The 26,275-nt window shown below is 40.8% G+C and overlaps 1 protein-coding gene across 1 annotated transcript; it reads left to right on the plus strand.

Annotated features, from left to right (window-relative positions):
* The first annotated feature begins 6,332 nt into the window (after window positions 1-6,332).
* LOC114471470 (serine protease inhibitor Kazal-type 1-like) lies at window positions 6,333-14,044 on the plus strand. Its single transcript, XM_028460305.1, has 4 exons — window positions 6,333-6,399; window positions 11,471-11,535; window positions 13,704-13,813; window positions 13,948-14,044. The coding sequence occupies exons 1-4, from the start codon at window positions 6,354-6,356 to the stop codon at window positions 13,997-13,999; spliced, it is 273 nt and encodes a 90-aa protein (XP_028316106.1). The 5' UTR covers window positions 6,333-6,353; the 3' UTR covers window positions 14,000-14,044.
* The last annotated feature ends 12,231 nt before the right edge of the window (window positions 14,045-26,275 follow it).

The following is a 26,275-nucleotide window of genomic DNA, read 5'->3' on the forward strand; positions in this document are numbered from 1 at the left end:
CCTCTATCATCTTGTGTGTGAAGTTTCATTTGTACCTCGTCCTGTCTCTGTGTTCAGTAATTACGACACTCTTCTCTTTACTCTGCTGAGTCCTTAAGGACAGATGCCTTTTACCCAAGAACTATGAACGTTCCCCAAAATGTTCTAATTGGTGGAACCATGAAGTTTTCCACTATCAGGGCCACGGGCAGCTCCTATTGGTTGGTCATCTGCTTGGGGCTTTGGAAGTTTTTGGAGTTTACAGAGCCAATGTCTGATTGGATGAGCGATTGACAGCTGATTTAATCTTTAATCTTAATTGTACATTTTGACAAACCTTTTATTTTATACAGATGCCTTTGTAGAAAATAAATCAAGTTACAATTGTGCAAGATTTGGTCTCTTTCTTTTTAAGTTTATACATGAGATGTTTCCATGCAAGGGAACCGTGGCAAGATTTATGACCAAAAATAAATATGGGGGTGAAAGTAACTAGTAACTTTTATTTTGTAAAAAAATGTCTCGAGATTTGTGCCAACCACAATGTGTGTAACATAAACACTAATGCGAAAATGATTAGTAAGATGTTGATTAAAAAAAAATGTGCATCAATTAATGTTGTAAATTGATGATAAAATCAAATCAGCAGATGCTTTCTGCTTCATTTTTGCTGCAGTACCATACATGAACTGCTGCAATCCAAAATGCAGCTTGAAATATTCAGCACCCTCTTGTAACTTGAATGAGAAAGTAAAGTTGCTCAAATTAAGCAGTGTTATTACTTATGATGTTCTACATGATATATGATACAACATTGGATACATGTATTATAATATGGGAGATATGCTTTAACATGGAGGGATAGACTCTGGCAGTTGTAAATCACTAAATTAGACAACAGGTAGGACAGAATAAAGGGACATATAAGGAAGAAAAACATTTAAAATCCAACAATGTAGATTATGGCATTAAAAGTCTTTAACATATACACCGCCTTCGCTAAACGCTGAATGCACGCGCACTCCCATGGCGGCCAGTGGATGCTGATTTTGTCAGGGAGGGGGGAGTAGATTAGAACAGCACCGCTCAATCCACCACTTTATATCCAGACAAGTGTGCACTGATCACAGGGGGTTTGCTCATTCTCTGTTCCAGCTGCTTGATTTCTCAGTGCATCACTAGAAACAACATACTTATGAATCTACGGAGCACCCGTGGTGTCGGCCATGTTGTAAACAAAGCTCTGAGCTGCTACAGGAAGCAGGAGGATCAAATGTCATTGCACCGCTGTGGTCCATTAAAACTTTTTTACTTGGTTTTATTTAGTGAACCTTTGAATTTTATAGCTCTGTTTTTAAAAAAATTCTAGTCACTGTGTTTTTTGGCACTTAAAATATTTGTATATATATGAGGAGAACTCTGGTGGGACAGACAAGGACGAATTCATGGGCGCGCAGGATGGACTGCTGTTTGGCGACTGTGGCTGCGACAGTCTGATGTTGAAATTAGTATGTTGTGAGTTCACATTAGATAGTCTGAAAAGAGTACACAAGAAATACCCAGATGTATACTAAATGGGGACATTGTTTAACTGTGCACGGTGGGCACACTAGTCATACTCAACTGTCCCATGATGTATTGCGAGCGAAATATAAAATGGTCCTGTGACCTGCTTCAAGCTAAAAATCAAACATCCCCTTTTCAAAATAAAAGCATCTCTTTTAGTCTTCCATTAGTTTTTGTTTTTTTTTCAAATAGGGCTCTTGTTCTGAAGTTAACCGAAAGTTTTGTCAGTAGAACAACGGCAGGTCTCCGAGAGGATTACATATAGACGCTTGTTGTGCAGCTGCATCCTTGGCATCCTCTTCCCTATGTTGGTATTAAACGCTGTTAATAATTAATGAACTAACCATCTCAGCCTCGTCCCTTTCTCCATCCCAAACCTTTCATCAATAGCTGTCCTTCATCCATATTCTATATGCACATATTCCTGGATCAATCCTTGTAAAAACCTCAACATAACCAACATTCCACAAATTAATGCAATCAAATATAAGTTTTATAAATTGTGCCAGATGGATCCTTACAGGCGTGTAAAGGCTGAACGAAAAATGAAGAAGTGTAAGAGATACTTAGAGAATTCAATTAAAAAAGTGAACCTGGAATGATAAAACCTGAAATGATAAAACTAAACTAAAAAGAGAGTTAACAATTGAGGAAGTATCGTAGTTATTGAAAGGGTCTGTGAAATCAAAGTTCTTTGGTATTTTGATCGACCACAAGCTTTGCTGTAAACCATACATGAGATACTCTATGTGCATTCTAAATTATCAAAGACTGTAGAAATAGTTAATAAAACAAAATATTTACTACCCCAAAAAGCTTTACATAGACATTACTTTATGATAATCTTGCTTTATCTGTTTTGATGCGTTAAAGTTTGGGGTAATACATATAAATCTAACCTAGCGATCACAACAATCTCCTATTTTTGGAATCTCGGCTATATTTAGACACTTTTAAAACTTTCACAAAGGGATCAGTTGAGGAGAACAAAAATCGAGGAAGGCTGCAAGTCCAGATGGCATTGGATCCAGGCTCCTCAAAACCTGCACGGATCAGCTGTGTGGAATTGTCCAGCACATGTTCAAACTGAGCCGGAAGCTGCAGAGTCCTTCAGCTGTGGAAAACATCCTACCTGGTCCCGGTGCCAAAGACCCCCCACCCCAAGGAGCTCAACAGCTACAGGCCAGTGGCACTGACATCTCACCTGATGAAGAGCCTGGAGAGGTTGGTCCTTGTCTACCTGCGCCCCCTAGTGAGCTCCTCAATGGACCCACTTCAGTTTGCTTATCAGTGTGGCATTGGAATGGAGGATGCCATCATCCACCTACTCCATACATCACTTAATCACCTGTAGAAGGCAGGGTGCACTGTGAGGATCAACACGATCCAGCCCAACCTTCTCCAGACCAAACTGGAGCATGCTGAGGTGGCCCATCACCAAACATCTTGGATTACGGACTACCTCACTAACCGTTCTGACATGCTTCACTGCAGCACTGGGGCACCACAGGGTACTGTTTTGGCTCCTTTCCTGTTCACATTATACACAGCGGACTTTGGATACAGCACCCCCGAACCTGTCACCCGCAGAAGTTATCCATTGAGTCTGCGATCGTCGGCCTCATCACTGATGGAGATGATCAGGAGTACAGAGAACTGAGGCAGAACTTTGTGATTTGATGCCAGCAAAACCACCTCCTGATCAACATTGGGAAAATCAAGGAGCTGGTGGTGGATTATAGCAGGTTCTCTCCACCTCCACTGCTGAACATCCAAGGAAAGGAAGTTGAGAGGGTGTCAACCAACAAATACCTCGGCGTCTACATAAAGAATAAACTGGACTGGATCGTCAACACAGACGCTCTCTACAAGAAAGGCCAGAGCAGACTATTCCTGCTCCGGAGACTGAGGTCCTTCAAAGTAAAGGGGGCACTCCTGAAGAACTTTTACGACTCTGTGGTTGCCGCTGTTATCTTCTATGGAGTGGTCCGCTGGGTGGGAGGAGTCTCTGCACAGGAGACAAGAGACTAGACAAACTGGTGAGGAGGGCCAGCTCTGTTCTGAGCTGCTACCTGGGCTCCATAAACACAGTGGGGGACAGGCGGATAGCAGATAAGCTGTCATCCATGCTGGAGAACCCTGACCACCCCCTTCAGGACACTCTGACAGCACTGCACAGCACCTTCAGTTGTAGACTATTACACCTGCGCTGTGTGAGGGACAGATACCGCTGCTTCTTCCTGCTTGCAGCTGTCAGTGTATAACCTGAACATTGGCGGCCAATCCACTGACAACAGTCAGCAAGTTTAGTGTTTATATGAAGACATTCTGCTTTTTATAGTTTTTGTATATTTGTTTATATATATATTCTGTTTTATTGTTTTTATTGTGCAATTTCCTTTCTTGCAACATGTTTTTCCCTCTTCTATCTGTAATGTGTACAGGCCCATATATATATATTCCTATTTGTCTGCTGCTTAAACTCTGCAAATATCCCCTTTGTGGGACGAATAAAGGATATCTTATCTTACCTTATTTATGATAGCTGGACTGATTAACAATCTGCAAAACATGTTCGAAATCAGAGGCGAAGGCTGCAATCAAAGGGGTAACCAATATTTAATTCCAGTGGTCCAAACAGCTGAATGTGGTATCAATCAGTGGAAAGAGACAATACAAACTGATGCTATTTCACATGCAAGTAATCATGCCACTATGTGTTACAATATTGCATACTTGTATGTAATATAATTGTATATTTGAAGGTTTAGCAGTTTCTCTTTTTGTGTCCTTTTGGTTTGTTGGCAGAATAGTTGTACAATGGTGATACAACCAAGACAACTGTAAGTAGGCTACTTGTTTATGTTACCATTATAGCCGGTGTAGGAAATATATACAGTACCGTTAAGAATTCGATACTGGAAGTGAGGAATGGCAGGACAGGATCAGCGTTTGCTTCTTTCTGTCCCTTCTCAAACTCTTTATTGTTGTGGCAGTTTTTATGAAGGAGATGGAGTCAAGCTTTATGGTTGCTAGTCAGATGTGGATACAGGGTTTATTATGTCAAGGGATTTGGGGTGAATAGACCAGCTTTCAGTGTGTCCCTCGGTGAATCTGCTACTGTTCAGCAGTGTTGGGAACGTTACTTTAAAAAAGTAATTAGTTATAGTTACTCACTACTTGTTCCAAAAAGTAACTGCGTTAGTAACTGAATTACTAAAAGTAACTCATTACCAAGGAAAGTAACTATTTGGGTTTCTGTTAAAAAAAAAAAAAAGTTGCTATATGTCAAAGAATTCCGATTTTTTAGATGCGTGTGTCATGAGGTGCTTCATTAAATTTGAGTTGCTTACAACAGATGTGGACAAAGTCTTCTCTCCTGGATATACTGTAATGAACACTTCACATGTACGTTCTTGCCTTTGACCACAATTAATTTAAAGTAGTGTTTGTATCGTCACCTTAAAAATGACAACTTTTCATCAGATTGCTCCACGCTCACCATCTCTGCTGCTTCATCAAATCTGCAGTGTGTGTGTGAGTGTGTGTGTGTGCTGGCAAGTCACCTTAGCCAATCATAATCGCTCACCTTGTGGTAAAAAATGGACTTGATTTATATAGCGCTTTATCACCACACTGAAGCAGTCTCAAAGCACTTTACATATCAGCTCATTCACCCAATCACTCTCACATTCACACACCAGTGGGGCAGGACTGCCATGCAAGGTGCTAGTCGACCACTGGGAGCAACTTAGGGTTCAGTGTCTTGCCCAAGGACACTTCGACACATAGTCAGGTACTGGGATCGAACCCCCAACCTCTCGATCAGAAGACGACCCACTACCACCTGAGCCACGGTCGCCCACAACAGCAGAAGCCGGGGATGCTTTCCGATAACATTTTATTTAATCAATGCATGTAACGCACCGCATTTAACGTTCAGTAACGATAACGGCGTTGTAACGGACTAAAAAGTAATTCGTTAGGTTACCCCGTTACTGAAAAACAAACGCCGTTATTTTAAACGCCGTTATTCCAAACACTGCTGTTCAGTGATCTCAGGGTAATGTATGTTGCTGATAGTAGTAGTCAAAACATGGCTGAGCCTCCTCAGGCCGAGGCCATGGTGAATGCTATCAGTGTACAATGGTATTTGGCCTACTTAGGACAGTCTGATCAGAACCGACCAGGAGAGAGTTCTGAGTGATACATATGTACATTTATGTTACTTTTGCTGTGATTAACGACCGTTCATAGGCACATATTTCATTTACTTCTTGCTTTAATGTTATTTTTGAAGTTTGAGACAAAGAAAGAAAGAAAAAAGCTCCAAAAATCTTCTTGATGGGATATAGATGAGAGGGACATGTAGCGTAGTCCCAAAGTTTAAGTTTATTTTTCTCTAAAAAATCCTTGGTCAGGTGCATGGGATTTGTGAACCAGTGTTCCCACTGGAGCTGCAGAATGTTGGCAGTTGAGAACCCCAATGGTGCAGAAAACAGAAATGAACACTTAAACTCACATGTGAAAAAAACAAATCAAGGCACACCAACCAATTGGAAATCACACAGCAAATAGCTTTATTATCAGCCTTAAGTTCTGCAGGGATACTCAACATTAAGACCAATGGAACTCTTTGTTCTGACAGATTCTTTGACTGAATTCAAACAGTGTCGGAAAAAAACGATGTAAGCAATTTTTGATCATAACCACAGCTAAATGTCGAAATATTTGTTTTTCCACTGGTGTGATAAGAGTGTGTGAAACACACACCTGCTGCTCCACAGAATCCAAGCCACACTTCAGCCATGAAGCCAACAGTGATCTGCTGTCTTCTCCTTCTCTCCATATCTGGTGAGTTCCTATTTAAGTTGAGTGGTGAATATCAACACATTAATTCTTAAAAAACTTGGCTGCATTTTAATTTTTCAAAATTGTATTTTTTTTTTTTTTAACTTTTTTTTACCTTGTCTGCACATGCTATCAAAGGTCAACACTACAAATGATTATATTTTATTGCATAATTGTGACCATCACCAGCCCTCCCTAAGGAAGGGTAAGAAACACTTTATTAAAGAGAGGATACATATATAAAAAAGAGGGCAGTGTTACACCTGGGTGAGGGGGAAGGGAACAGGGATCAGGGAGTCAGGGTAGGAAATGTAAAAGGTGGGGAAGAGTTGACTGCTTTAAAGTGAGAGTTAGATGTGATGTTATAGTTGTGCTTATTGTGAGTATTGTGTTGAGAAGTCCGTTCAGCCAATCTGGTGGAAAGTGTGGAGCTTAAGTATAATGGTTGTGGCAGTGCACAGAGGGAAGGAGTGAGTGGTTATACCTGAAAATGGATTTGGGATCAACGTGTCTAAGGTTAAGCCCAGTACAAGTTTATCCCACAGCCCAAGACATGCAAGTGCGTCCATGACCAATGTTCGTGCAAGAATCACTTCTGCGAACCTAAGCGCCGCCCCAGGCCCAAAGATGCAGCCAAGCCAGCAGAAAGAACAGGGGCCACCCCCAAGGCAACCAGGAGACTAGACAAGCACTAAGCCATACCCAAAAAGAAGAGGCACCAGCCACGACACCACCCAGGGAAGGGCCGACGAACAGAGCACCCAGCAACAGGATTGGGGCTGGAACCAGGAAGAGGTGGGCGGTCCAAAAGATGATGGGCCACACCCCACAGGCACTCACAGGCAGGAAAAGAGAAACAGGGAAAACAGAAAAGGTGCCGGGGCCATAACAATTTTAAACCAGTTTTTAATAATCCTAAAATTTGTTTGTTTAACTATGGTACCATAGTTCTGTCTCTAAGGAGACACAGTCTTACCATACCTGTCAAGTTTTGGATTTGAAAATAAGGGACATTTTCTGGCACCCACTACCAGCCGTCCCACCCGCCCAACCAAGCTCCAGTGTCCCTTATATTTTAAGATAGGTGTACAAGAAATCTAAAATACCCACTTATCAACCACTTACTAAATACAATTATGTGATTAGAATCTGGTAGGTCGACCTTTATTGACATTGAAATGCTGTGAACATTCCTACTAGGGCTGGTGATATGGACCAAAACTTATATCTCAATATATTTTCTGAAAATGGTGATATATGATATATAGATAATTTTATCAAATAAAGTCTGACCAGAAAGACAATTCCGGGGGAAATTTGCTGATGCAAAATGCCACACAGGCTCATTTATTAACACACAGCTGATCAATATGTGCGCTCATTAATCATCTAACTGAGCTTTACATGTTGTTCGGAGAAGTAAAAGCAGCGAATCCCAAAACTTGTATTTTTATACATAATAAGCTATAATATATACATATATATATATTGATATATGAAATATTATAGTTTTCTATATCGCCAAAATAGAAAACTCGATACATCTTGAATCTCGCTATATCGCCCAGCCCTAAACCTAAATTATAAAACAGCTTAAATAAGAACATAAATGTGTATATGAAGCACATGTGTTTATTTAATATACTTACTGTTTATATACAAGTCAACACATTGTATATTTACTGTTAATTTCACGTTGCTTGTCTTTAAGTTAGACATTAACATTTTATTTTCATTATATATTTTCTTATAATTTCTCATGCTCACTCATGTGGTTCTCTGGTATTCACTAATGACTTATTAGACACATTTATTACAGACTTTACATTCTTTAACAATTTTATAAAGCAGTGTATATTTGTGGAGCTTGTGATTGGCTGATTTTCTATGGTGACTTACGTTGTTCCTTCCGCTGTGGGAGATTATTAATCTTACAGAACGTGTAACTGTGTCCCATCCTGCTGCTCTTTAGGAAGATAAACTCTGTGTCTCATTTTACAACATATTTACACCAGTTCTTTGGTTTTTTCACCAGAATATCTTCATTCATCTTCTCTGTTCTGAGTTGTTTCTGGGTTTGTTGCCGCTGTCAGCACTAGCCTCGCGAGAACTGCCACTCAGGCCATTTCAGGTTGCAGTTCTCGTGAGGCTAGTGACGGCATTCAGTTTAGTAAGGCATCTTTTAATTATTACTACATTAAAATTCGGGATATTTACGGGAAAATACTAATACGGGAAGATGGCGGGAAAGAGGGGTAAAATATGGGAGTTTCCAGGTATGAGTCTTAGTGACCGAGGGACTTCAAAATTCAACCATTTGCTCATACAATCTAAAACATTTTCCCATAAGTGGAGAATTTTGGAACATTCCCATAATAAATGGATAATTGTGCAACTTGTTTTCCTCACACTTCCAGCATAGATCAGTGTTTAATGAGCCATTTCTGTTGAGTATTGATGGAGTAACATAACATAATATCTAAGAATTATCTTATTTTGAAAAAATTTGCCTCTGACTTCTCTTGTGTGTTTTTCAGTGTTGGAAAGAATCCCCTCCCATATTTTTTCATCCAGTGTACAAGACAAATCATTCTCCCATATCATCTTGATATTACAGCATCCACTATTATTTTCCCAAGCCTTATGATGCATTTTGGGTAGATGTACTGTATATAACATTCAATCGGACCTTTATCCTGACCAACAGGAACAACCTCTTATACACAGTGTCTGATTTGTGTTTCCAAAAGTGGCATTTTCAAATAAATCATATACTATCCTGATGTCTTTTCTTATCCACTGAACCCAGTAAACAGTCTGTCTGTCTTTATTTTTAGGTCAGGCCATATGGATGCATATTTTTGAGTATACTAAGAACTTTTACATCTCTTATATACCTCCTGCCATACCATTTTTGAATGCTCTAGAATAGAATGGCTCATTTTATTTTCCTCATTTTTAACTGCTTGTGAAAGAACTTCAATAGGTTTAAAGGGGGAGATGAGCTCCTGCTCAATCAGGATCCAGTCTAGGTCATCCCATAGTGTCTTGTAAGCTTGGACATCTCAAAGGCAGCACTGTAATATTTTATGTTTGGCAATGATAACCCCCCTCTTTTTTGGACTCAATTAGTTTATCCAAACAAATTTGAGGTTTTTTTTCATTCCAACAAAATTGTTCCATCATTTTGTCATATTTTACTAATAATTGTTCTGGAATGGACGTAGACATCATCCCGGTTAGGTAATTTATTTATCCTTTTCATGTTAGTTGTCATAGTTACTTATACTTATGTCTGGATCTAATTCTATACCTATACATTTAATCCCCTTTGGTAGCCATTTGCAGATAACTGATCATGTGAACTAGTGTTAGACACTGGCATGGCTACTGATTTGTGCCAATTGATGCAATAACCAGAACCTTTAGAATGTGTTTCAATAGTTTCTAGTAAAGTTGGCGCAGAACTAACCGGATCCCAAAATGTAATCTGCATAAAGAAATCATTTTTTTCTCTGCCACCTCCAATGACCCCTTTAATTCTTGACTCTGCTTTAATCAATGTGGCCAGTGGTTCAAAAAAATGTTGACAATAATAGACTTAAACCCTGTCTGGTTGACCTGGTTACTGTATATTAAAAAACTGAGACATTATCCTGTTAGTAAAGACCGCAGCTTCAGGGTTCGAATATAAGACTGTTATTCATCTGCAGAAACCATCACCAAATCCAAATTTTGAAAGAGTTACAGTACATATAAAAAGGCCCATTCTACCCTATCAAATGCTTTTTAATCATTGAGTGATATAGCTGCGACAGGGTGAGGGTTAGTTCTATTCATCCAAATTAAATGTAACAATTTCCTCATGTTATTGGCTGAAGATCTATGTTTTATAAATCCTACTTGGTCTTTATGGATCATTTTAGGTAAAACATGGTCCAATCTTAGTGCTAATGTCTTGAATAATAATTTGCAATCAACATTTATTAGACTAATGGGCCTATAATTAGCAGGAGAAAGTTGTGGTTGCTCCACCTTCCGAGAGAAAGAATTCAAGTCTTCATCACCCGCTGAACATATAGGCGTATACAAATCTTCATAAAAGTTTTTGAAAACGTGCTTGTTTTTCTTGGTTTATATAAATAATCTATCATGTTTCTTAATTTCCGTATTAGTGTTATTTGAATCCAGGCGTTGTAATTGTCTTGCCAAAAATCGTCCAGTTTTTTCACCATTCTCATAAAAATTAGTTTTGAGCCTAAATAGTGAATATTCAGCTTTTTTATATATTTCATGTAGTTCAAATTTCAGTTTACAAATTTTCTTGAAATTTTCTTCATCGTATTTCTTTTTCCAAGAGTTGGACTGTTTCCTTAATTTTCTTTTTCTTCAATGAACTGTGAGCTACACATTTCCCCTCCGATGAACGCCTTGAGTGCATCCCATACAGTAGCTAATCTTTCTGTTGATCCTCTAAAAATACCCTGCTATACTTTGTAGCAATTTGTTCATCATGCAATAAACTTTTACTTACTCTCCACCTTCCTCCACTTTAGCAGAGTGCAGATTAATATGCACTTCAACCGATGCATGGTCTGTTTTTGCTATAACCCCTATATTACAGTCAACTACCATGTCAACAAGTGAGCTAGCAACCAAAAAATATCTATACATGAATAGGAACTATGAGAGTGAGAATAAAAGGTATTCCTGTTCTTTGGGATGTATGAGTGTCAATAGCTGTTCTGTCTCTGGGGGAAGTGTCTGTTCTGAATTTACTGCAATGATTATCGAAAGTTTTATTGAAATCTCAACCCAAAATAATTTGACCATCTTTATCCACCAATATGTTATTGACCTCATTAAAAAAGGATGCATTTTTTCTGTTTGGTGCATATAATGTATATTACAAAGTACTACTTTAACCCCATTAATGAATGCTTCCACCACTAAGATACGTCCATGAGAGTCTTTAAATTGATTAAAGAAAGCAAAAATTCAGCATTTTGTTGACAACAACCAATTATGGGTCGTTCTTGAGTCAATTTCATTTTGTGTGTGTGTGTGTGTGTAGCTTTATCCCTTGGGGAATCTCCTGTTCCAGGGAAAGCAGAGATGGTCTTTGCAGTTACCAGAGAGGTGAGAGTCACGTCCACTCGACATTAACAATCTGCAGCAGATTAATCAAACATTTATCTTTAACGTTGTTCACATTTAGAAAAACTGGTTTAACTGTCCATCTTCAAATGTACACTGAACACATCCAGCAATACAAAGACGCCCTCAACACTGCCCGATCCAACTTCTACTCCGATCTCATACACACTGGCTCCAAAAATCCTAAAACTCTTTTTTCCACAATCAACAACCTCCTTAAACCCAGTGATAATACATCAGCATCCTTCACAGTCTCCAAATGCAACTCACTCCTTGCTTACTTTCAATCCAAAGTTAACACCATCTACAGCATCCTCACTACAGGTGAGGATGCTGTAGATGGTTCAGGATGCAGCCTCTCTTTCAGTTCACCCCTCTCTCTTCAAGCAAACTCTTAAAAATTCTTTCTGGCAATAAAACTCCTACCTGCTCCTTGGACCCTGTTACTTCTGGTTTCATTAGAAGTAGCTTCTCCATCATTTAGCCTCTGATTTCCAGAATCATTAACTTATCACTCTCCACTGGTTCTGTTCCTCAGTCTCTCAAGCTGGCCGCTATCGCCCCCCTTCTTAAAAAACCTGGTCTCAATTTGGACAATCTTGCTAACTTCCGGCCCATATTCAATCTCCGCTTCCTGTCTAAAATCCTGGAACACATTGTAGCCAGCCAGCTAAAATCCCACCTCAACTCCAACAGTCTCTTCGAACCTTTCCATTATGGATTCCGTTCCCAAAACAGTACAGAAACAGCCCTGCTAAAAGTCACCAATCTCTTTCTCTCCTCTGACTCTGGCCATCTCAATATACTCATCTTCCTCAACCTCAGTGCAGCCTTTGACACCATCAATCATTCCATTCTCATCTCTTGGCTGAAAACCTTGCTCAACATCACTAACTCTGCTTTGGCCTGGCTCCAGTCCTACCGCACCACCTGACGACAGTTTATCCAGATCAATAACTGCTCCTCCACTACTGCTCCCCTGTCTCAAGGCGTCCCCCAAGGTTCGGTGCTTGGTCCTCTCCTCTTCATCCTCTATCTTCTTCCCCTTGGCTCCATCATCTGACCTGCTTAAACGCCATACCTCATCTCGCTCCCTCCGCTCCTCCGTCGCCAACCTCCTGTCCCCTCCCTCCAGGACCAGGCGCCGAACCTGGGGAGACAGAGCTTTTTCTATTGCCGCCCCCACCGTTTGGAACTCACTCCCTCAAAATCTCAGAGACTGTACGGACCTTCTCACCTTCAAAAAACACCTCAAAACCCACTTATTCCAGACTACTTTTAATGTATAGCCACTTTATCTTGTAGTCTCTCTATTGTTTATTACATTGTGTTTTTACTTAAGTCTATGCATCTGTATTTTTACATATTGTTTATCCCTGTAAAGCGTCTTTGAGCACTGTAAAAGTGCTATACAAATATAATGTACTATTATTATTATTATTATTATATCTAAAGTTCTTCATCCAATGGTTTTCCACACACTAGGATTACAGTCTATCCCAGCTCACTTATAGAGGCACAGACAATGAAGATAGAAGTCCTTTTGGGTGGGAATCCTTCAGTCCTTCAACTGTCTTTGATTACTCGCTAACTTTAGCCACCAGAGCATGTCAATGCACTGTTTAAGGGTCCCTTAATAGAGCTCATCTTCTCTGCTTCATTGTCTATTTTGACTGAAAAACATGCAAAATCAACTAAAAAGGATGAATGCTTCATTCCAATAGAAAACAATGGTTTACAGGCAGTGGGGTCGTGTGACATCATCAATCACGTGATCTCAAGATGGTGGAACACTGTTTTTAAAACAGTAAAGTAGTCCCATTTTTCAAAGTTAATTAAAACAATGTGATGCATAACAATGTGTTTTGTTCAGCATAGATCTTCTAAATAGTACATTTCAAAGAATTTAGGCTAAAATTGTTAGTCAGCTTCATGACCTTCGTTGAAGCTCATGCTGCTATGCACTGTGTGTTCAGCATTAGCGCTGTGAAGAAAACCTGTTAAAAGGATGATGTAATGCAGTTCAACAAGTCAGATCATGAGTCACAGTGCCTGAATATGACGAGCGTGTAACACACCCTGTGTGAACAGAAACCAGAGCTCCCAGCGCTCAGTCCAATGGTCATGTGACAGCTTGTGTTTGTATGCAGCCTGTCTGTGACGACCATGATGGAGGAACCTGCACCAAGGAGTATAACCCGGTGTGTGGCAGTGACGGCAACACCTACGCAACCGAGTGTATTCTCTGCCAGCACAACAGGCATGTAACACACACACACACACACACACACACACACACACACACACACACACACACACACACACACACACACACACACACACACACACACACACACACACACACACTCTAATACCATTCTGCTCTCTCCTCAGACAAACTAAGTCTCATGTGAAGGTGGCGAGCAAAGGGCAGTGTTCTCGTTGAGGCTTGGATGGTGTCAATTTAATAAAGTGACTTACTGCAACATGCCTCCAGTCTTCCCCTTCCTTTTCCTGCCAGTTAGACACTAAAACTCAGGTAGTGAGAGTAAATTAAAGCAGGGCTTCTATTTTATTTTATTAACAATTTGAAGAATTTTTTGCTTATTTTTACCCTTTATCTGCAACTACACCAAACTTGTCATATTTTAACCTATTTTCGTCACCTTTTCTTGCCATATTTTTGATCCTATTACAGTTTTTTTCGATTGCTAACAAGCATTGGTCCAAACTGAAGTCACATGTTCAAAACTCTTAACACAGCCTGCATATCCATCATGTAATTTTAAATAGATTTCAATGTGGCTGCAGCAGACATTATCCTTGTTTTTTTTCCCTCAATTTCTCTGTTTGGATTGTGTTTTTAACTGTTTTTAACTGTTTTGAACAATATAAAGTTTAGTGTTTAATAAGTGGTGAACTAGTGACTGAGAAAAGAGTTCATGAATTTTGGTGACTGTATGCATTTTGTGTGAAAGCAATGAAAAGTGATTCACAGTTTAGTCCACATGGACTTCTGTTTTGCAGACTCTGTTAAGAGTCTTGAACATGTGACTTCAGTTTTGACCAATGCTTGTAAACAATCAAAAAAGTGTAATGCATTTTTGCTTTACTCCAATTTCTGCCACTTCTCTATCACATTTCAATGACTTTCACTTTAAAAAGATTTTTGGTACTTTTAAACCCTTTCCACCAATTTTCCCACATCATTTTGCATATGTTGACCCATTATTGTCACTTTTAACCTCTTTTCAACGAATTTCATGCTTATTTTTGACAAGTTAACCACATTTGTCATGCCCATCATTTGCCAGTTTAAACTAAATGTTCCTACTAATTTTTCGAATATTGCCACCTTGAACCCTTTTTACCACTTTTTCTGTCTGTTTTTGCAACTTTTAACCAATTTCTGAAGTTTTTAAAACCCCATTTCACTACCTTTTCCACCATTTTTTGTGACTTTTAACCCATTTTATTTGTGAATTAAAGAATGATTTACATCTTTAACATAACTATATACTATAGCACAAATAATAATAAACTTCCTGGATAGCAGTGCACATTATTCAGATAAATAAATGAATGTGGTTATCACTGATTCATAGAACAATGGACCATCATTTTGCTGACTGTGAATTGGCACCAAAAAGCTCTCCCCTTTATTCCCCCTTATAAAGGGGGCACTGTCTCCACATGACTGTTCTTCAATGTTCATGTCTTTGTTCATCCACCCTCAGGAATAGTGGGGGTTCCTGATCTCCGGCACCTTTATTTTGGGGGTTGTGGGCTGAAAAGTTTGAGAACCACTGCATTAAAGTGTGAGAGCAGGAGTGAATCTGCAGAGCCGAGCTGAGAGGGAACAGCATGCAGCTCGACAGGTTGGTGACAGTAGAGACGAGTTATGGCTCATAACTGCCTGATTTTCAGTTTGACAGTAGAAAAAGGCCAGCCGTTAACTGATAAATGATGCACATGGAGGGCTGTCCTGTTTGGCCTTTTTCCACTGAGTCCTAGTTTTTTTTTTACTGTGCACCATACGGTTCAGGCTGAATCCATCCTACTGAGCTCAGCCTGAAGCTGTGACGAGGAAAACAACTTTGAATGAGTATAAAACGAATCAGAAATCAGCAGGTTTGGGTCCAGCGCAACAAGCTGGAGCTCATGTTGTTTTGGTTGTTGTTGTTGTAGGTGCTAAAATAAATCGTGAACGGCTCAGTGTAATGGATAATAATAAACCTGAGGGTCGGAATGGGAAGGAAAAAATGGGACAAGGCCAAAGGCGCCACCCACACACCCTGTGGTTAAGAACCTGATTTGGATGTGTTCCATGGAAACAACTCAAAGAGGCTGCCCTTCCAATGATAAGATCTGACAAACACCAGGGGGGTATTTCATCAAAGTGTTCTTAAGAGATCCAGGCCTACGGTTTAAACCTGGTTTACCCAAGCCGTCCATGACCACGCTGGCTTTTCCCATTCATCAAACTCTTCTCAACTTGGAGCTCCCCAGCTGAGCCAATCAGCTGACAATGTTTAGCTTAAGTGCTCGTCTTCATAAGACCCACGAGATTGATCACAGATTTAATGATTAGAGACATGAGGGCGCATGCGCTGCAGCTTTTACGATGAATAAGCAGCCAATAGAAACCAATGCTGAAACCAACCAACAGGACGTGACATCATCTGTTACTGAGTAGTAAGAATAAAGGACGGACACGTTTAAGATGATTCTGTGGTTTGAACATTTTGAAAATAGTAAAGGGTTAAATATGGTGTTATTTAGTCAATGTATCACAGAAAACAACTGAAGCATGTGATCACACACTGATCATGGGAGTTTGATAAGTTGTTTTAAAAGAATTTAATAAAAGACGATGCAGTAACTCACAATTAAATAATACTGTATGCAATTTATGAGACTTGTGTTTGTTGAACTCAACACTGTAGGGGGAGGAGCTTGGACAAGGAGTGATAAGAATTATAATATTAATTATTAATAATATTACAGCAATTTACCGAGAGGTGCCATCTGAAATCGAGTTAAAGTGTTTCAGATCACTTAATTACTTATTAATACCTTGTCATTCAGGGTTGTGAACTCTTGTCAAGACTAACTACTCTCCATATAACAAACCTTATGATTGTAATATTTTCATAAACCACAGACAACTTCTCAAAGTATAAACATTTAGTAATCAAAACAAGTTAAAAACTACTAACACAATAAAGCTAAAAGAGTACTACGCTCACTAAACTAAGGATAAATGTATAAACACTTTAAAGGTAAAAGCTTAGTAGAGAAAGAAGGAAAGAAAGAAAGAAAGAAAGAAAGAAAGAAAGAAAGAAAGAAAGAAAGAAAGAAAGAAAGAAACGTAGCCTGATTTCAGTGTGTGTGTGTGTGTGTGTGTGAGCTATGATGAGATCAGTGTGGAACCATGTGGCTGCGATTACTTTAGGCCCGATTATAATTTGAGATCCAGAGTACCTCGATTCTGATGGGTCCGTGGTCGGTGGTCCATCTCTTGTGGCAGACGGGTTGTTGAAGAAAAGTCTGAGGAGCAAAACTTGGTTCTGGCTTGTGATAGGTGGGTTGTTCAGCGCGTTTCACTGCTTGCTCAGTCAGCAGCTTTCCACTGGTTCTGACTTGTGTTCTTCAACACGGGTCGAGAACTGACCTTGCGTGGACTTCTTTAGCACAGTGTGCTTTGCTCTATTGGCCTTCAGACTCAGCTCCGATCATGCAGACCTTTGTTCTTGTGTTGGTTCAAGGTTTCAGCTCTTGCAGTTGGAACAGGAGGTTTTTCTTCTCTGGATGCGCAAGCTTGTTTAAAAGGTCTAATGAAAGAAAACACTTTGAGGTTACAAAGAAGAAAAACGTACACTGCAGTGGGGCCGGAGCGACCAGCACCACCGAAAACCAATGATTTGAATTTTGCGCTTCGGTTTTATCGTGGTCTAAGCGATTCTATTGATCGTCATGTTTTCGGGAGCCAATTAGATTGTTTTGGATGTTTTGTGGGTTGTAGCTATCATGTATGTGTGATAAGGAATGAATGAATGAATGAGAAACCTTTTGGAACGAGAAATATGAATATAACTCAGAAACCAGTTAGATTACAAGTTTCAAAACGAGACGAAAGCAGAGATCATATTTTCCCAGTTATTCTGGCACCAAACATGATATACTTTATGTAAAATTAATGAGAGATATTGTTTAGGAACACTTTAACTGTAAAAACAATTATATGATGTTATTCTAAGAATGTCCTTGATTTCCTGTGAATAAAGAGAGGAGTTAGTGGCAGTATAGAAAAATACATTTAAAACTTTTATCAAAAATTTGTGTCCACTTAGAAAACATAGGATGTTTCATTGTTAATTCTTGGAAAAAAGCAGAACACAAAGGGAAAAGATTCTGCCGTGTGCTTCACAGCGGGGGAAGGACAGTCATAAATTCCTGTACTCAGCTCCTTTGTCTCTGTTTGAAGGGAAGGAGGAGGAAACTGTTTCTGACCAAAAGTGGTCAAAAAGTGTGCCTTGGTATTTGCCTCCTACAACACTAAACATTAAATTCAAATGAACAGAGGGAGCAGCTCAGCAGTGCCGTGTGCACCACTGGATGTAACATCCAACACTCCAGATGCTCCCGATGCAGGTGAGCAGCTCGCACAGGAGGTGCATGCACTGCGCGGACATGCTGAAAAGTAATTGGGGAGCCTTAGTGCTCTGCCCTGTGACTGTAACTGAACTGCCCCTCCCTATATTCAGAGCTTTATCATTATTCATTTCTGGATCCTAGATGAATGGACATTTATACCGTGCGGTAAACGTATCCTTATAGACATAATTACTGACGGTTTAAAGGTGCAGTCGGTAACTTGGAGGAGAGAAAGGACTCAGCATTAAATATGAACGAGTACAGCTTTCAGATCCTTCCCCCTCCCTCTCCGCTGCTCTCCTGCCCTGCCTCCAAAGTCCCTCCCCCAGAGGAGGCTGCTGTTAATATTACTAAATGGCCAGTAAACCACACAACAAAACCGATAAGACTGTCAGGTCACTTCATAAAGATATTGTCTGCTACTTTCTAAGAAAACAACACCCACCTGTAACGTTAGCACTAGCATCAGAAACAAGCTAACGATAGCCCGACTGCAACATCACAGTAATATAACATCCACTACGGAGTACTAGTGTAACAATTACAAAACAAACATAATGTAAATCAAGCAGAAAAGTTGCCAACTCTGCATCAGTTTTGAGTCCTTCCAGATCACAGAGTTCCCTCCATTGTCCACACATAGCTGGGTATTTTTTGTAAACGTATATCCACCATCCTCCATTTTGACAAGAAGTTATGTCCACACATCCTCGTTCAAAAAAGAAAAATTCCATCCACACAAAACACAAAATGTGTTATCCACAAGTGAATGGACGTCACTCTCTGTGGTTGACAGCTTAATGCATTGGGGTCCCAGAGCTTTGCACACCTGCCTAACAATGTTTGAGATCCAGTGTAGTGTAAAATAACCCTACTGTCAAAATGATCCTAAGGTCGACAATGGGCTCGCGCACCTGGCGAACTGCGCATGCGCGTCCGTCATGTTGGATATCGCGTAAAAAAAACCTACGGACAGGTGTGAGAGATGGATTCCAAATGTCCTGTCATCGATAATGGTACAATAGCTGAAGAAGGAAGTAGAAAAAATTTAAGAATATTTCCCTGAATTTTTAGTTTCATGTATTCAGTAGTGTTCTTGATTAGGGTTAGGGATAGGGTTGGGTTAGGTTAACCCTAACCCTAAACCTAAACCTAAACCTAAACCTAAACCTAACCCTCACAAACAGTAAATTTGATGTTCATTATTCCCCTTCATCAAATGTAGTTAGAATCTATGGTTTATCATTGGACTATTTTACGGTAGCAAAATATTATACGTATATGAATAATTATTTACTAAGCTATTAGTGCGCATGAATCCCAAAGAAAATTTCATGCACAGAATTATTTTACACTACACCGGTCTATGCAGGAGACCTGTCTGGTGTGAGGCCGCCCTGTCCATACAGCAGGCCACCGGGGAGGGTAGATGGCGCTCGGGACTCCCCAGGCACAGCGGGGCTGCCGCGGGGTGGGTTTCCGGTCATGCTGCTCGGCGCGTCACTGGGGCCCGCAGTGCCCGTTGGAGTGACCGCGCAGCAGAGAAACCCGCACCAACATCAGGACCAGCACAGTCCCAGTGACGTTTAGAAACTAAAAACTCCGGTTATCAGTGTCCACACTCAAACGCATAGTGTGAGTGTGGATTTTTCTCAAATCCACACTTTGGTCAGTTTCTTTTTATTAATTTTTGTTTTTCATGAAAAAACTCCAGTTGCATGTGGATGATTGGGCAAATTGAAGAAAAACACCCTGCTATGTGTGGACAGGGCTCTTTCTTTTTAGCTTTTCTTTGTTCTTGCGTCCTCTTTTTACTCTTCGTCATTGCTGTGTAAGCTGTTGATGCTAACACTAGCTGAAGAGGAAGGGGCAGGAGCAGTGATTGACAGCTGTCAGACAGTCCATGAAACACAATCCTGGCTCTGATTGGTTCTTTTTGCTCGATCGTGGTGGATTCTGGCAATTTGCCGTAGGAGCAGTAGGTGGGACTTAATGAGCCTGTTTTTTTTTTTTTTTTTTTTTATAAATTACTAGTTTCATGTAATGTTGTCTTTACATAGTGACAGTATGTGACAAAAAGTCACTTTTATAAGAGTTACCTATTGCACCTTTAAACACATGGAGACTGATCATCTAATTAATTAGTACGGTACACATTAAACACGTCAAAAGATCATGATTCTATTGTCATTTGTGTTGATTTACAATCATATTTAAACATTTACCGCAATATTCTGTTAAATTTCCTTTTAAAATACCATATTTAAGCGGTATTAAAAAAAAAAAGTATAACAGAAGTCGTTTTGACTCCTTTTTCATTTTGTAGATCTTTGTTGAGTGTTTTAAAGCCTCACTAAATTACATCTTTCAAAATGATGACGTGGTTTATGAGAGTGCGTCTGCAGCTTAAGCCAAGCCTGCTGCTTAAACCTGGTCGGGAGCAGGTTTGACCCACAGATTGTGTTATTATGGTAACCAAAGTGTTTTCTCTTTGATGAAACGGCTGTTCCATTTAGAACCCTGCTTAACGGAGCCGGACTCTGAGGTTAAACATGGACTTAACCCTGAGCTGGGTTTGATGAAATACCTCTCAGATCTGTGACACACCCTTAGTCACAAAACAACCTGGTTGGTTTCTTCTGATACTAACTAACCGTGTGTTACCCATGCACAAGGAAGCATCAGAACAAAGGTGGAGCCATTGATGCCATGGGTGTCCAAAGTCCAGCCACGTAATAAAGGATATAAACTCCTTATGGTTAGAAGTGATAAACAAGAAACTTACATCCAAAAAGACATGATGTGTCAACTGTCTTAAAGGGATCCTCAACTGTTTTTACAAATCTCGTCTAAAAATCTTTAAAATGTACTTGTTGGAATATCTATGCTATACAAAACACATTATTATGCTCCATATTAATTTAATTGCATTTTAAAAATGGGATCACTTTACAGTGTTAGAGCCTGTGTTCCGCCATCTTGAAATAACGTGATTGCGTCTTGCGCCAGCTTCACTCCTTGTACAGGGTCATTCAGCCCAGAAGATATCTGTACTCCCCTTTCAGTTTTTACACACTTCCTCATTTCTAGCCACCTGCTTGTGTGCTTAGTTTTAGGAACAGCATGTCTGCTAAAATTTTACTTGTGACTATAACTAACAGTGTTGGGAACGTTACTTTAAAAAGGTAATTAGTTACAGTATAGTTACTCGCAACTTGTTCCAAAAAGTAACTGAGTTAGTAACTGAATTACTCTATAATCGTCACGATGGGGTTTTATTTTGGAGGGCAGGCAGGAGATCATGGACTCCCTTCCAGCAGCTTTCTCCTGCTGATTGGCCTCCAGCTGCAATGGATTAGCTGATGAGTATAAATGTGGAGGCTTGGGGTCACTTCAGTGCTGGGACATTGCTACTTGCTTCTTGCTGTGACTATGGTTCTTGGTTTTACTTTTTGTTGTTTTTGTCGTTTGCCTCCCTGGACTGACCATGCCTGTGAGTACAATAAATTCTGGTATAATGCACCTGAGCTTCGCCTCCGTCCCTGCATTTGGGTCTGCACCCACACATGCCCGTGACAATAATAAAAGTAACTCATTACCAAGGAAAGTAACTACTGTATTTGCGTTACTTTAAAAAAAAAAAAAAAAGTTGCTATATGTCAAAAAATTCTGATTTTTTAGATGCGTGTGTCATGAGGTGCTTCATTAAATTTAAGTTGCTTACAATGAATGTGGACAAAGTCTTCACTCCTGGATATAATATACACTTCACATGTACGTTCTTGCCTTTGACCACAATTAATTTAAAGTAGTGTTTGTATCGCCACCTTAAAAATGACAACTTTTCATCAGATTGCTCAAACACTGGCGCCTACGAACAAGTCATCACTCCACACGTCATCACTCCACACGTCATACCAGTCATTAAAGGGACCACACTGTTTACATCAGACCTTGAATACCAACGTATTCATGTAATGGTGAATACTGTCAAAAGTCATGTCTGCAGAGATCACTACACACGTCCACCCAGAATTCACCAAGACAGAGGAGAAAAACAAAAAAAACAAGAATTAACAGTCAACTGTGTGAGGAGGGCAAATCAAACGACCACAACAGCTCCGCCGAACATGGTGCAGAGGATCCTCAGCCACAGCTGAAGGTCATGGCCCAATGCAGGTAGAGGGGGAACGAGTGGTGGGAGCCCCAGAAAGAAAGGACTTGTGACAAGGAAGTTGGGCCAGGGTAACATGGTTATCCACATTGAGGTGTGCGGGTTTGAGGCGGTCCACAGAGAGGCGCTCAGGCTTGTCACCCATGTCTACCACAAAATGCTTGTCTCCTGTTTCTAACACACAAAAGGGGCCCTCATATGGTGGGCGCAGGGGTCCTTTGTGTCCATCGACGTGAGTGAACATGTAACCAGCAGACTGTAGGCCACTGTGTACATGAGAGAGAGAAACACAGTGGCAGGAAGTCGGTACCAATGTAAACAACCACTGTCAACAAGTGTGTGAACCCCTGCAAAGGAGGAAGAGGTCCCACCAAGTCAACATTGATGTGATTAAATCACCGGTCCGGTACCAGGAACCGCTTCAAAGGCGCCTTGGATTGACAATGAATCTTGACCCTTTGACATTCCACGCAGGAGACTGCCCAATCTCTCACATCCTTTTTCAGGCCATGCCAAACCAACTTGGATGCTACCAGCCATTGCAAGGCCTTTGTCCCTGGCTGAGGGAGGTTGTGGACGACATCAAAAACTGTTTGTGTCCACCTGGCGGGGACAACCGGTTGTGGGGTACCCCTGGAGACCCATCTCTTCCAGCTGCAGTCCCATAGTCGACATTTTGATGCTCTGAACGCCTGAGTCAACAGCCTGCTCCTTCGCCATTCTGCCATAATCCAAGCCCAGGTGGACTACCCCCGCGACAGCTCGAGAGAGGCAATTGGCTACACAGTTGTTTTTACCAGGGACACAACTGCCTCCTGAAAAAAACCAGTGGTTGCCAGGCCCCGTCTACCCACTGTTCGTAAACTGCATCCACAGCATAGTCTGAAGCGTCTGTGGTCACCGCAATGGGAGCTGTGGGGGAAGGATGTGCCAGCATGGCAGCATCACCCAGGGCTGATTTAGTGTCAGGAAAAGCCTTGACCCCGACTACAGACCAGTCCACCAAGTGCTTGGGATTATTGCCTTTCAAAGCCTCATACAACGGTCGTATGATCCTGGCAGCGCTGGTAATGAAGCAACGGTAAAAGTTCACCATGCTCAGAAACTCCTACAGGGCTTTTACCGTGAGCGGGGGACAGCCCTCTCCTTTGTGATTCTGTGCCTCAGGAAGTCAATGACAGAGAGGCAAACAGGCACTTTGCTGGATTAATGATGAGTCGGTGCTGGCTGAGCGGTTCAAACAGCGTTCAAAGGTATGACAGGTGCTGCACGGTGGAAGAACTCGCCACAAGGATGTCGTCAAGGTACACAAAAAAAAAAGTGAGGTCCCGAGTCCATGAGCCTCTGAAACATTTGAGCTGCATTCTTAAGGCCAAAAGGCATGCGGAGAAACTAGAAAAGTCCAAAAGGTGTGATAACAGCCGTCTTGGGATTGTCTTGGGTGTACGAGCACCTGATGGTATCCACAGACAAGGTCCACTTTTGAAAAAACGGCTTTATCTGCCAGGTGTGCTGAAAAATTCTGCACATGCAGCACTGGATAACGGTCAAGTGTTGTTGTCTCATTAAGTCGTTGATAGTTCCCGCAAGGACGCCAACACCCTCCGGGCTTAGGTACGATGTGAAGGGGAGAAGGAGAAGACCACGGGCTGCTAGAGCAGAACACAATAACTACACGCTCCATGTTAGTGAACTCCGCCCTGACAACAGCGAGCTTGGTTGGGTCAAGGAGAGACAGATTTTGAAAGCTCTCTGATCAAAGGAAGTTATGAGCAGAACCTGTGAGTTTGGACTTAATCATTTACTCCACACACCCACGTCACTTACACTACTTTTGCGGTAACAAAATTCCACCTGAAATATTGTCCACCAAAACATAGTGTGCCGTAGGTGTAAATTGGGGTGCCATTGGTGGCTTCCATGGGGGGGCCGTGGCTATTAGCCACCACATCCAGCTGTGATGCAGGCAACACGCTGCTTTGGGCCCCTGTATCACAGAGGAAACGTTGGCCAGAGTTGGAGTCACGGATAAAAAACAGGCCTGACGAATGCTGTTAACGAGAGGCTGCAGCTGTGATTAGCATAGACTCATCAAGCTGCTCAGTAACTGTGCTCGCGGGGAAGGGAGTGGCGGAACAATGCAGCTGACTGGCCTGAAATAATTCATCAGCCTCTGCGGCCAGCTCTCTACAGTTAGCCAAAGTAGTAGTGTTAGCCAAAGCTGCTCTCACCTGGGATGGCAGTTGATGGAGGAAAAGCTGAACAAAGAGAGAATCCAGGCTGTGCTCACCCAGGAGGTCCAGCATAAAATCCATCAGCTCAGAGGGCTTGCTATCACCCAGTATTTGCAGAGAGAAAAAGCTACTGGCCCTCTCAGCATTGGAAAGCTCAAAAGTCTTAAGCAAATGATCTTTCAGTGCTGCATACTTTCTTGAGCAGGTTCACCACACGCTACGCCATGGAACTCCCAAGGGCTGAAACCACGTAGTAGTACTCAGGGGCGTTTCTAGATCCCTTGGGGTCCCTAGGCAAGAAGGACTATGGGGCCTCCCGGCCACAGAATGATGATGAATGAAGTCCAGGATGACAGATCAGTAAATAAATACTTTATTAAATAATTAACATATAAAATAATTAACATAGCTATCTAAACTAAATGCAAACTTTACACACAATATATACAGTAAATGCCAGAAAAGCAAACACAACAGAAATGTGCAAAATTTTAAGTATGATAAAAATGCAACCATGAAAAAAAACAAGGAATTGAAGTGGAAAGTAAGAGTACTCTAACCTTTTCTCATTAGATTTTCTAACCATTTTTCATTGTCATTTTGTAATTTTCTTTGGTGAATCTCCCGAGGTGGGTTTTCTGAACTTTGGTGAAGTCCATGTCTGTTATTTTGAGTATTTATTTTCTCACAATTTGACACCGAGCATTGTCATTGATAGCTTTTGGCCACAGCGCAGGATCATCTCATATTATTTGATTAGCTATTATTTTGGTTCTGGTGATGTGGTGTCATGGGGGTGGTGAGGAGGTGGTGATGGAATGCTGTGCTGCATGAAGGTCTCATCATGTCCTACTCTTCTTCTTCAAGACCCCCCTCATGATCTGAGGTTGATATTACTAGAAAGAAAATAGCATAAGAAGCAATTGTTTAATACAAATATTTGTGCTGTCATATTAAATCAGATATATTTTAAACTTTAAAATGCATTTTTGAAAAGTTAAACTAAATAAGTTCCTACTTTCATGTAGAGAGGTCTGCTGTTGCTGCTGCTGCTGATGGTGGTGTTGTGGTGGTGGTGATGGTCCAAAAAACTTTAACAAAACACCTCGAGGAAGAAAAAAGAAAAGAGCACAATGTATTTGGTTGGTTTACATAAAGCAAAGTAAAGAACTGTACATTTATGGATGTATTATTTTTACCATTTGACAAACACTTTATTCTGGGATAAAATGTCATTCACAGCAAAGGACTAACTTATTGTGTGACTATGAATGTACAGTATGTACACAGCCATTGGCAACAAGACTTATGATGTGTAAGCAAAGCTGGACTACTTCATAACATAAAGCTGTTAAAATTGGTGTAAAGTAAGAATAAATATGTGCTCTAAGTTTGTCATACCACAGAAGTTTGTTGTCAAACACACTGTCACTGCTTCTTCTTGCGTCTCTCGACGAGGACAGTCGCACTCTCTGTTTCTCCCTCCCTTCCATTCTTATCTCTCTCCCAGCTGCTGCTTTGTCTGGTCTTGTGAGCCTAACAAGAGCCTCTCTCTGTAACTCATCCAAAACCGGAATAATGGAACTAATTAGTTGGTCTCTCAGTGCTATCTATCAGATTTTTTCGACGAAAAGAACCGGGGGTGGTGAACCCGCAT

The sequence above is a fragment of the Gouania willdenowi genome, chromosome 10 (assembly GCF_900634775.1).
Source record: "Gouania willdenowi chromosome 10, fGouWil2.1, whole genome shotgun sequence".
In the NCBI taxonomy this organism is placed as follows: domain Eukaryota; kingdom Metazoa; phylum Chordata; class Actinopteri; order Blenniiformes; family Gobiesocidae; genus Gouania; species Gouania willdenowi.

What these genes read in the sequence shown, in the direction of transcription:
- LOC114471470 (XM_028460305.1), top strand. Translation starts at nt 6,354, where the DNA reads ATGAAGCCAACAGTGATCTGCTGTCTTCTCCTTCTCTCCATATCTG. An exon ending in TCTCCTTCTCTCCATATCTG is followed by an intron (nt 6,400 to 11,470) that starts GTGAGTTCCTAT and finishes GTGTGTGTGTAG; the next exon opens with CTTTATCCCTTGGGGAATCT. An exon ending in TCTTTGCAGTTACCAGAGAG is followed by an intron (nt 11,536 to 13,703) that starts GTGAGAGTCACG and finishes GTTTGTATGCAG; the next exon opens with CCTGTCTGTGACGACCATGA.